The sequence below is a fragment of the Strix uralensis genome, chromosome 2 (assembly GCF_047716275.1).
Source record: "Strix uralensis isolate ZFMK-TIS-50842 chromosome 2, bStrUra1, whole genome shotgun sequence".
NCBI classification, from domain to species: domain Eukaryota; kingdom Metazoa; phylum Chordata; class Aves; order Strigiformes; family Strigidae; genus Strix; species Strix uralensis.
Genome location: NC_133973.1, coordinates 64,601,744 through 64,614,097, shown reverse-complemented (window position 1 = coordinate 64,614,097; position 12,354 = coordinate 64,601,744). Strand labels below are relative to the sequence as shown.

Sequence of the window (12,354 nt, the reverse complement as noted above, 5' to 3'; positions counted from 1 at the left end):
TGGCAGATATGCAGCAAAATCCTGACTTTACTTAGGTAAATAGCTGTGCTGAAGGGCACATGAAATTAATTACTGAAATATATTGAATAAATCTAGGATTCCAAAAGCATCATAAACTTGAAGAAATAATATCTTTACACCCTGATAAGGAAGAAAAATGCTAAAGAACCACTTTTATTTTTGTTCTGTTTTTTCTTGATAATAGGAAAGAGACCCACAAGGAAGGGTGGATTTATATACTTCAAAATTATTTGAATATCAAAATGTAAACCTGATTTTAAATTAGCAGATGAGAAACTTAAACTCACATCTTTTAATGTTGTTTTAATTTTTAGTTTTAATCTTTGGTATTTTCTAAAGACAAGTTGATTGTTATTGGCTATCACTCATTAAAACGCAGTTTAAAACTAATTAAAATATTTGCGTTATTTCACACTTTTGCTAGCTAGGACCATATATGAATATTTTATTAAAGAAGAATTTGGCTTAACGTACACTTATTCATACTTTTAATTTTAATATTTTTATTACATTAGAAATTAATGAATAGTTAATTTCTTTTTACCTAGTTAATAATGGCTTTTATGACTTACATTATACATTTTTAGATGAAAAAGGGGAAATAACCAAGATTACTTTTAACTATTAAAATGCAACAAACAATTATATTGCAAATATTGCTAAATTTATCAAGATTTATGATAGTATTCTGAATAACTGAAGTTGTTATCAGAAGTTAGAGAACTACATCAATAACTTCTTTCTACCAGAACCTCCAACATTTTTAGACATGGTAGATCTTTTACTTTCTCACCTATTTTTTATTTCTTTATTGGAGGAGGAACACTATCTTTCCTATTTTCTCAGCCTCTATTTTGTTTCCTGGTATTGAATCAACTTTTCATTGAACTAATTTAGCTTAATGAAAATATCAACACTTATATACATGCAAAAACATTGTTATATACATCCGGTGGTACTAAAGACCAATGTAGTAGTTTAATTTCCCGTGCTTTAGTAATTTCCTTTAAGACTTAAGAAACAAAGAGTACTTATTATATTATAATTTGCATTTTATTTTATTGAGTATCCTGTGCCTTAATGCATTATCAGTGTTTCAAATTCAGGTTTAAATTAGCTCACTTTATATAATTATGAAATAACAATCCATATAAAATGTATGCTGATTGTAATCATGCATTCAATTATGTATGATTAACTGATCTATATCTGTCTCTAAGCAACTATGACTGATTAAATTATTACAAATTCTCCATGTTTTGATATATTTCTAGATGCCACATGTTTAATATACATTTTTCGATTTTCAGCCCCCCCAGATAATTTTGGCTCAAGTCCAGCTTCATCGTAAAATTCCCATCCATACTGTATCCTTCAACTGTGACGATATAGAAGCTAATAAATTTTTGTATGAACTATCTACTGAAACAGAGGGACAGTTTCATTATTACAATATTTATTTGACTGATTCTGATGCTGCAGACTTTATTGTGAGTATCTGAAAATAAATATGTTTGTTTCTTCATGCTATTGAAGGAACTGCATGACTCACATTATTGTGATTTCATATTACAACAGATTATTAAAAAAAGATTTGAAGTGATGTGAAACCAATGAGGGTGACGCTTTTTGCTTATGCACTTTTATTAGACAACAGCAAAAAAGCCCAAATATCATGCAAAGTACATTTGTAGTGCTACTGTTGCAAAAAACCCTGTCCAAAAACCAAAACCCAAAAACCATACGGATCAAATTCAGCTGTGGAAGAAACACATGTGATCTCTGCTGTCTTAGAAAAAAGTTACTGTTTAAAATGAAACTATGATTTGTATCCTGTTAATAAATGAGAGAATGCAGAGCTGAATTTGAATGATGATGAATGAACGATTCTATGAATTTTGCTAAAAGTTTGCTCTACAGTAGCCACTGGGGAGAGATCTGTAATGAGTAAAATGACTTGAATAGCAGTGATATATCAAGTGTGACTAAGCAGCTAGCTCAATCTAACAATCCCTAATAGGAAATTTCTGAGCAGACTAACAGAAGCACCCATTTAAAGTATATTCTTGTTTTTAATTAAAGTTAATACTCAGTTAATTAGTTCCACAAATTCTAAAAATGGTGGTAGTGGAACAATGAGAACAACCAGGGAGAAGACAGAGGCAGGAAATTTAGAACTTTGCAGACACTGATCCTGAGAAAGATGTGAAAATACTCCAGCTATTGAAAGGTATCAGAGAGTGTACTGCGCAATTTCAGTGCTTCTGCTGTTGTGGACTGTGTGACACTGCACATGTTGGAAAGATGAGGGCCAGAGTCCGTGTTGTCCATCTCCAGACTTGTGGCCCTGTGGGAGTTGTAAAGGGATCATAATTGGGATTTCCTTCCTGTTTCCTCCTGTAGTCCAAATGATTCCTAGTCAATTCCAATGTTTACTTGAAGAGTATGGTTTTTACTTTCCATTTTTCAGGGACAATATGTGATAGAGCTGTGATCTGTAGAATGACAAGGCAACAGTTGTAATGTACATATCTTGTATTGTATTTTCTTTATTTGCTTAATTATTTGCTTGCTTGCTTGGAATGAGGGGAGCTACTGACCTCATTAAATTATTCAGAAATATGGCTGTTCATCTCTCAAGGGGTAACTGGCTTGTTAGGGAATGTTTGTCCTTTTCCTAAAAAGGAAGAATAATTTGAAAGGCTGTGTTGCCAAGCACAAGAGACTACCTGAAAAAATATACAGAATTTTGCAGCTGTCTTAGCTGAGTCATTATTTAAAATTATTATCGGAACTTGCATAGTTTCAGTTCAGAAATGAAACACGTTTAAGAGCAATTGTAATTAAACATTTGATTTTCTTTTTTGTTAGACTGAAGACATAGATCTTTTGAAAAGAGAGATTGAACAAGGAGAAAGAGACCTAGAGAAAGTGAAGACCATTCATGCTGAATGTCTAATGATGGATTGTTGTAATGGAGAAAATGATCCACAGAATAAGTATGTCCTCATACTGCTATTATGTTAATAAGAGATAGGAGCTATCTGTTACATTTCTCCTTTTTCATTGTATTTCATTTTTAACTTCTGACATTCTCCTCTTTTAAGAAGAAAAGTTGTTGTTTTCGGTTTTTTTAAACAGTTACAGTAATGGAAATAAAAAATCTGGAAAAATACACTAATACTGTGATGACTGAAACAAAATGATCTCAAATATCTCAATAGTCTCAAATTATTAGCAAAATTACTAAATTAAAACAAAGAGGTGAAAATATTTTTCTGTCTCCAGCACATGGTAAAGTTGCTCTCTCTGACCTAGACAATTCACAAAAAATTATTGTCCTATAGGTAGAGCTGGCTTGGTATTTCATGACTAAATTGCCACTCATTGGGTTATGCTGATTGAAACATAAATTATGTACAAATGTATTTGTTTAAATGATGGCAAACACCATGAATGAAATTCAGCTTACTTCTTTCCACATTTTTTATTTTACAATGTGTGTCTGTATGTTCATGCCATATTTAACCTTGCTTTTTATCAAAAGATAAGTAATCTCATAGTTAAAAATAGCTTTATGTTTGGCATCTGTTGAAAAACATGTTGCAAATCTCATGGTGCCAAGAATGACCATTCAAAAGGAGGTTCTTCCACAGCATACTGAAGGCAGACTCCTGAGCCACTGTGGAAAAGTTTTCTGCATGTCTGATTATACTGAGTTTCTGTTTGGGGAATAAACACAGACCTAGCTTCAGACATGAAGTTACTTGTAATCTCTACAAGAGCACAGCCTTAATAAAAAAATAGCTTGCCCGGTGACTTATTTATCTGTGCAGTAATAGTACAAAAGCAGCAAAGGACATTAAAAAAATCAGATTTTAAAGACAGAAATCTATTAAAAAGAGTAAGTTAAAATAAATGTATTAAAAAGAAGGTAAAATAAATTAAAAGTGGAGAGTGCTGTGGAATGATTTCCAATGTGTGGAAGAGCAGGTAGCATGTCCAGTATGAAAATGTAGATGTGTTTATTTCAGAATTTGCATATTTTATTTTTTATTAATGTGGGGATATAGGTGCGTGTCAGTTATTTTCATTGCTGATGGTAGGTTTACTCTTTCCCTCAGGTTTCAAAGTGGCTATTACAGAACATTCTGACCCTATTAAAAGTACGAAGTGTTGCCTTAAAAGTAGTGAAAATCTTTTAAATAGACTAAGAAACGACTTTGAAATAGTTTAAAAAAATATGGATATTTTAACCTCCTTTGAACTCTCCTTTGAAATGCAGACAAAGATAACAGAGAAGATATTTTGCACTGTTAGAAGCATTTGAAATAAATATTTAAATTACCAGAAAACTTCAGCTTAGCATTTTTTAAACCAGTGTTACATGTTTGAAGTAGTATCTTGCTTGTTTCTTCTTTTCATCACTTACAGCACTAATCACAAGCACACACATATTGTGTCTTCTGTAACCAAACATGTTGAAGACCTGAGTACTACTCTTAGCAGCAGGGCATGCTGTGCTTCAGAAGAGCCAGCGCTGACACCACATCAGCAAGTCTGGCAAACCACTGCTGACAGTCCAGCCCGAAGGAAGAAAGCATTATATGCAGGTAAGACTAAAATGTACTGTAGTTGTTAGCAGAACGTACTCACTAACTTGACGAGATTCTGTTAAAAACAGCATAAAGCATCCCTCATTGTAGGAACAAATGAAGCCTTTGATGATTTAAATAATCATCTTTCTGAAATTCTAACTAATTTCATTTCAGCCATCTTACTCATTTGACCCAAACAGACAGACAAATGTCTGCTCATCTGTGCTTCATCACAGGCCCTGCAATGACACATTAACCATTTTGACAGGACATTTTGAAAGCTCTGTAACAGTTTTTTAATAGTAGATCTTAAACCCTTACCTCTTTTTATTCTAAATAAGTACATCTTTGGCAAGAATGAAGACCTGTTCTATGTTTCACTGGTTACAGCATTTCTTACACTAGTATTTCTCCTTACTACACCTGAAATGCTATGTTTCTGTTTGAAGTATCCTTTGTATGCAGTCTGAAACCAAGTTTACCCAGCTGACGTAAAAGAAGTCTTCATCCTTGGGAAAGTACAAAGTACAAAGTACAAATTAGTGCTGAAGTAATTTTGTGTTTGAGGTCTTGTGTAGGCAGTCCCTTAAAAATTGGGACCGGATACCAAAGACGAACTCAAAAATCCCAGACGTGTATTTGAGCAGTAAGTTAGCTCTTCCTTTCTTTCCCTTTCAACATCTACAGAGCAAACAAAGACAAGTCTGCTGCGAATCCTGAGCCATAGTGTGAAATCTAGGAAAGAAAGCCCAGAGGAGGGAACATCTCCTGAAAAAAAGAGTTTTTCTGTTAAAAAGAGTGTGAAATGTACAACCATTTTCAAAGGGAAGTTGACAGAACAGGAAGCTCTGAGTGGAACTGACGGTAACATTTCTTCTGCTGCATTTGTAACTAATGATGCCTCATTTGAAGCAAAACTGTGCAGACCTGCAGTACAAAGGACTGGAACGCAGCAGGGATGCAGAGGGCTGAACACACAGGAGGGTATTGTAACAAGGTCCTTACAGCTGTGGCCAGACTCCTGCCAGTGCCCAAACTATTCAGTTTACAACAGCTTAGTTATGTCCACAGTATGCGGCAGCTGTGATACAGCTATGCCTTAGACTCCTGAAAGGATATCACTGTTGCGTCTTATCACCAGAACAAATAGATTTTGAGAATCTTGTTATACAGTAATGGATTGTTGTTGTGATACGGTAATTTGTAGTTATGCTTAATGTTGAGGTTAAAGATGGGAGTGGTGGTTCTAATTCTATGCTACCAATGATAAAAGGAGGTTGCACTTTTCTTAGCCTTGCAAAAAACCATGCTCTCTGGAACAGATGCGTATATAGAGACAAAAGTATTTCCAATGGCTCTTGGATATACATCCAGATAGTCTTCATTTCTCTCAGTAATTCTTGCAACTCTGAACTTTATGATACATCCTCTAAGTGGTTCTAAAACCTCACCTATGATACTCAAAGATGTTTGAATTTTTAACATTTCAGTGTCTTATTTTTAGTTCTTTATATATGTTTTATACAGATCTTCATAGCGATATAGATTAAATTAGCCACTGCTGGCCATCTCATTAGTGATAGTACTTGGTATCACATCTTGAATTGGGTAATAAACTGGTTAATTTTTCTTTTTGGGTTATAAGAAATAAATACATACAAAGTTCATTTTTTTTTAAATTAAATTATTCCCCACCTATTTTATAAATTTCCTCATTGATTAATTAGGGCTCGTGAGGCATATAGTAACACTGTTACTATTGATCAAGCGCCAAGAAACACAGGCAACATAATTCTCATTGATCAATTTAGCAACTGAAATAGACATGATTGGGTACTCTTTGTGACATTGCTAGTAGGCTCAAATAAAAAAATGATGCTATTATATGTCAGCTTATTTATGTATACTTCTGTGTGCACAAAAAGTGAGATAATGAAATGCAAATGTTTTATCTTAGATACGAAAATGAAGAAAGCTGTGAAAAGGCCTTTGAAAAGGTATGTGTGTGCACATATAGATACATCACAAAAATTGCAGTTTATATTTTTCTTCAGTCATTTCAAACTTCTCAAATGTATTTCTACCTCGTGCTACATCTTACTGTCTCTTTTTTCTAGTTCTCTAGATATCTCTTCGGCTCTTTGGTTAAAGACCCATGGCTTGGTTGCCAGGCGACTCACCATCATGGATGCCTTAGCTCCTACAGCTGTCCCTCATGATACCAAATACACCCCAGTTCTGGACAAGCATGTAGTTTCTAAAGTATTTGATGAGGTAAAGCTCTTATGCTGTTTCAGTCAAACTCAAAGCTTGGTACTGTTTTCAAAAGGATTTTTTTATTCATTTCTATAAATGTCATAATTACATTCTCTATTGTTCATTGTAGATGGTTGATGTGCACTAAATATATAATGCTTATCTGAATGTTCATTCATGCATTAATAAGAAGATAAAACTGATAGTTAATAGTATTTCTTGCAGACTTTAACAAGTTTTAGAGCTATATATTTTTCTTTTACAGTTACCAGTTGATGGCAGTGTGCAGCCATCAGGTGTTCAGCAATTTCTTGAGCACCACAGCCTCTACTGATACATATTAATTCACTGGATTATGTATTTTAGGTCCATAAAGTCATTTGGAAAACTGTGCAGGTGCACAGTTTGTGGATTTGTGCATTCTCAAGGTTTACATGAGACTGCTAAGACCCTTTGAAAAGTATTGGAATTCAGTAATTAAATTTTAATTATGATAGGTGTAGAGAATTATGAGATTGTGCGAAATTCACAATGAATTGTGTATCATGAAGCTCTAACTGCCATTCCACTTAAAGGAAATCCATTTGTGGCAAGTTGCTCTAATTCTTCTTGTATGATGCATCGTATGAAGGTCCTATAAATATGTTGCAGCTCATTTCCATTAATAAGAGTTTTTTCTTTAAACAATGCTCAAAGAAAAAGCTAAACAGCATCTTAAATAATAAGGGGTGAGCAAGGGTTTTGTAAGGGTTTTGTAATAGGATGTGATATAGAGCTAAGTAAAATATTTATAACAAATGTACGAATTTGTACATTTTAAAATTTTCATGTTTGTTTTTTAAATTCAAGAATGAGAATTTTTTTCTATAGCATGCAGATTGTGGAAGCAAAACCAGATCCTCTGTTTTAGTAAAACCAAGTCAAACCCAAGTTCTGTAAGGATTTTTCTGAAGTGTGAGCGATTTTTTTGGAATGCAATAAAAAGGTAGCTTTTTGTATCAAAAGCATTTAAAAATGTACATTTTAACATTTCAGATGTAAAATAGCCATTTCTCAAAAAAATCCAGGCATTCAGTAATTACAAAACTGTACAAAATGATCTACTGTAAGTGAAATGTCAAACAAAAGACACTGTGACTTTCACATAACTCTTACGTGTGATTTCTGAGCAGTCACTTCTTTCCCCATCTTCTGAATACACCTATGAAGTAGAACTTTTTCTTCCATGTTTCTAAATAAAGACTCCTGTGAATCCTTTCCAGACAATACTGAGCTGCGTTTGAACTGCTATTTGCAAAAAATGGTAATCTGTAAAACAGTGATCATTGAAAATAGTCAAAACCATGATTCAGCAAGTGCTATGTACAAGTAATTTTTAATGGCAGTTCACGGGAGCTTATGGTAGTCTAGTTCAGGGCTGAATTAAGTTCAGTGTTCTTAGAATGAACAGCTGCTGTACAGAATCCAAACAGTGATCCATGGGCTTTCTTTAGATTCAGGGATATAAACACAAAATAGCATATAGTTTTTACCATTTTTTCGTACCTGCTAAACCCTATTAGTTGTCTAAAGACACTCAGTTTCTCAGGCGGTGGAGAATTATTGTTCTGTGTGTAGAGGCATGGGTTTTTCTGGATCTCAAGCAGAGTATAGAAAGGAAAAAGAAGGTTGGGAGTTGCACATGAGGTGGAAACAGTAGAATTTATGAGCTGTGGAACCTACTCTCCCTCAAGCTTCATGCCAGCATATAAAGGAAAAGCAGAAAATAGGTTCTGAGATTAGACATAGAGTTTGAATAGAAGACATGAACAGAATCTTGATTATTCCAGTACTTCAGAAGACTTCATAGATGATAATAAATGTAGAGACATTTTTGCATTCTTCCTTCTGATACCTTAGTTTTCTTGTTGTGGAATGCAAACATCCGTGTTTGCTTTTCTGGGGATAGTAAAATTTTGATTTTCAGCCTTTGCTAGCAGTGATGATGGAGTAACTGTGAGCAGTTTTCTCACCTTGGAGATGCAGCAAACAAAAGGTTTCCATGACAACTGTTCATTAACAGGAGGCTGACCTGTTGTTTTCTGTTCTGTGTGACCTGTCAGTTTCACCTGAGTTATTTCAAAGAGGTTAATTCATTAAACTACCATCAGATTCATATCCAGAAAAAAAAAAAAATAATGACTTGGGGGCTTGTCTAAATTATGCTATAGAAGCAAACCTTCCCTATAGAATCATGTGGGTATCTGTTGCAGATTGTGGCGTCTGTGGCATCTTAAAGACAGCTTTGCGAGTCATAGAATTTTGACTCAATGCTTTGCTCAAAAGAATCAGGTTCAGATTCAGCCAACAAATCCATCTTTGCTTGGTCTAAAATAACAAAGACTTTTATAGGGTTGTTGTGCTTTGCTTTTGTCTTTAGAAATTTGAAATTTTGTTTTTGAAATAAAGGCCATTTTGAAACAAGTGAATTCTTTTGATATGGAAGTTTAAGTATTTAATTTTAAAAATGACAAAACATTTTGTCACTAAAAAAGCTTCCCTGTGATTTCTTTCTGCTGAATCTGTCAAATTTCACTTGACTTCATGAGCAGTTTTCATTGCTTTAGAAGTATGCCTAATATTTCAAGTTTACTATTTGGTAAGAACACATTCTGTTCTGGTTTTATTCTTCAGTATTGTAATAATGTGTTTATGTTTGTCTGCCCCTCATATTCTATTCAAACTGTAGTAAATATTTATTTTGCAAATGATGTTGTTTGTACTTGGAGTTACTCTGGGAATGTAGAGAGGGCTTCTACATGGTGAAGCCCTGCTGAACTTTTAACTTGGTTTGAGTAACATAGCAGACCCCAACCATGGCAGTATGAAACTGGAAGTGGGGTATTCTTAGTTCCTTGATTTAAGCTTTCAAACACCCCCTTAGAAATGACAGGTAACCAGATTTCATGGCTCACAGTTCTGGGCAGAGATTTGCCTCATCTGTCTCTGGCAAGATATTTCACTGACATGTTCCCATTAACTTTAGCTTCTAAGTGATCTTAAGATTAATTTAATATTAGGAGCTTTGATGTGGTCTGGCACTGTTTGGGCACAGATTTATTAATCAGAGAGATGTCCTCAGAAAGAGAGGGGAATATAAAGTCACACCACTGCTCCTGAAAAAATGGTCATACAGCAGTCATTTGGAATCCAGCTAGGCTGTGATGATTCAAACACAAATAAAACATCACTGAAAAATTTTCTCAATTAAAGAAATCTTCATATTGTTTTATTTTAGGATTGCTTGCCTTATTTCCCCAACAGGGGTTTTTAGTTTTATCTAAATTGAACCTCATCCATCTTTTTGTCATCTATATCCTGAACTCAGACAGGCACTTGGAGAAGCTTCCCACTCAACTGTATGTGTTGAAGACAGTTTTGGGGAGAGTAACATTCTCTATCTTCTCCATTTCTTTCATGGATTTTTTTCTGTTTATAGTCATCATCAGGACGTTGATATATATAACAGGTTTTCTTACATGAACTGCTGAGTATTTTAAGAGGCTGAAGGATAGTGGGACTTTGAACTGAGAGATAGGAAGGCATCTTTCCTCCTCTGTCATCCTTTTCTACCCTTTTCTCTCCCTTTTCAAGATCTACTTGTAAGTGTATGACTTCCTATTTTATAATGAAGTTGACTTATGTCAATGCTGTATTGTGAGATTTGAAAGGTATTGAAGTTCCTGATTCTGAGCAACCTGGTTAGGTTCCTAAGCCTTGTTGTGGTTATTTAAGACTAGTTTCAGTGAACAATATCCACCTTTTTCACTCTGGTGATCAGTGTGATGGTGAAAAACATCTCTCTCCATCTTTAGTACTCAAATTCCTCAGAAAATATGGTCCTCCAGAATAAGAGTATTAAATACACTTAAATAAACGTCACACCTGTATGCTAGAATTAGGTGCCAATAAGTATAAGAGAGTGTTATTTTAAAACAATACAGTCTGGAATATGGTCATAATCTAGACATGCTTGGCTCCCTTCTGACCTACCTTCCATTATTAGAGTAAGTTGTTTGACAGTATTGATTTAGTTACAATTAACTGGTAGTTAGGAATCTTAATTTGCAACTTCTGCATAAAGGAATTGTATCATTTCAGAAGATTTTATTAACAGGTGGGAAAGTATGTCTTAATTCTGACATTTCTCTAGGGTGCTCAAATCTTTCTTTTTGCAGCCTTCCAGTGTGTTCCTTCTGGCTGCTCTGATCCTTGGACATGGACTCATGGGCATTCAGTTATTCTGGTAGAGGAAAAAGTGTATGATAAATGAAGTCTTTTTCTTTTATTGTGTAATAGATGCTACCTTTGGCCCATGTCAGCAACAAGAAGCGGATCACACTAATTAATCCTCAGGCAGTGAATCCTGATGCCTATAAAAAGAAGCTGGAACAAGCAATTAAATCCTATGAAAGGCAAGTCTGCTTATCAGAAATTTATCATGTTTGCAGTCTAATTTCAGATTTTTCTTATGTAGTGGGTATTTGCTCACACATGCTTTGCTCAATACTGGTAATTCTGCCCATTGACACACTTTAATCCACCATCAACCTGTAGGAGAAATGTTTATTTTCTTCAAAAAATAATGCAAAAGGAAAAAACAGGTAATAGGCAAGGAGATAATAAATAACATGTTGCTCGTATTATGTTTGTTCAATGAAAAAAAAAGATAAATTCTTTTACTTTCTGGGCATAAATCTGAAAGCAATAATCCCTGGGGAGGAATCTCCCTGAAATGTACAGTGCTAGCTAGACTTCTAACTTACAATTAAGCTCCTAAATCCATAGACTGGCAATTAAATTAGTGGCCTGCTTTTTGCTGCCAGCTGCCTAGCACCTAAGTATGGATGCAGGAATGTAACTGAGGAACCTACAAGACATGGGCATTTATTTTTTTTTTCTGAGACAGATATGTTGTGCTTATTAATTAAAAGTTGGTAAAAGCACATCAGAAGTAAACAGGACAAGGACATTAGGTCTCTAAGCTATTTCTTTCCTTGATGTAACTTTGTGCATTTTTTTGAAGTCATGCAATTATTTGACTACTAATGTCATTCAGTAACCTTGTGAGAGCTTTGACTAAATTGTTTTAATAAATATCTTTTTCAGGTTGTATTCTAATAACATTTACAGATGTAATTATATGACCAAAAAACCCTTGATGACAAGTGTTTAGTCTTTGTTTTCTGATGAATTCCACTGAAGCCCTTTAAGTTTTTTTTTCCCTCTGTAGCTCTATGATCATACCAGTTCTTTTTAAAGCATGTAATAGCTCTGTTTTTCATTTCCATTTCCTATCCCTAAATGTATCCATCTTTTGTGATAAAAATCAAGAATTATGATTTACAAATGCTGCTTGCTATGTCTAATATTAATGAAATTCAGTGAATAAAAATCTGTTGTTTTTGTGTGCTCTGTCACTGAGACAATACTGTTATCA

At 34.2% G+C, this 12,354-nt stretch overlaps 1 protein-coding gene across 1 annotated transcript in view; it reads left to right on the top strand.

Moving 5' to 3' along the window:
* VWA3B (von Willebrand factor A domain containing 3B) overlaps positions 1 to 12,354 on the top strand; it is a 67,114-nt gene that overhangs the window by 34,683 nt on the left and 20,077 nt on the right. Inside the window, 7 exon segments of the mRNA XM_074860955.1 lie at positions 1,332 to 1,511; positions 2,893 to 3,020; positions 4,456 to 4,634; positions 5,307 to 5,483; positions 6,577 to 6,616; positions 6,737 to 6,893; positions 11,214 to 11,329. Coding sequence (XP_074717056.1) covers positions 1,332 to 1,511; positions 2,893 to 3,020; positions 4,456 to 4,634; positions 5,307 to 5,483; positions 6,577 to 6,616; positions 6,737 to 6,893; positions 11,214 to 11,329 — 977 coding nt within the window.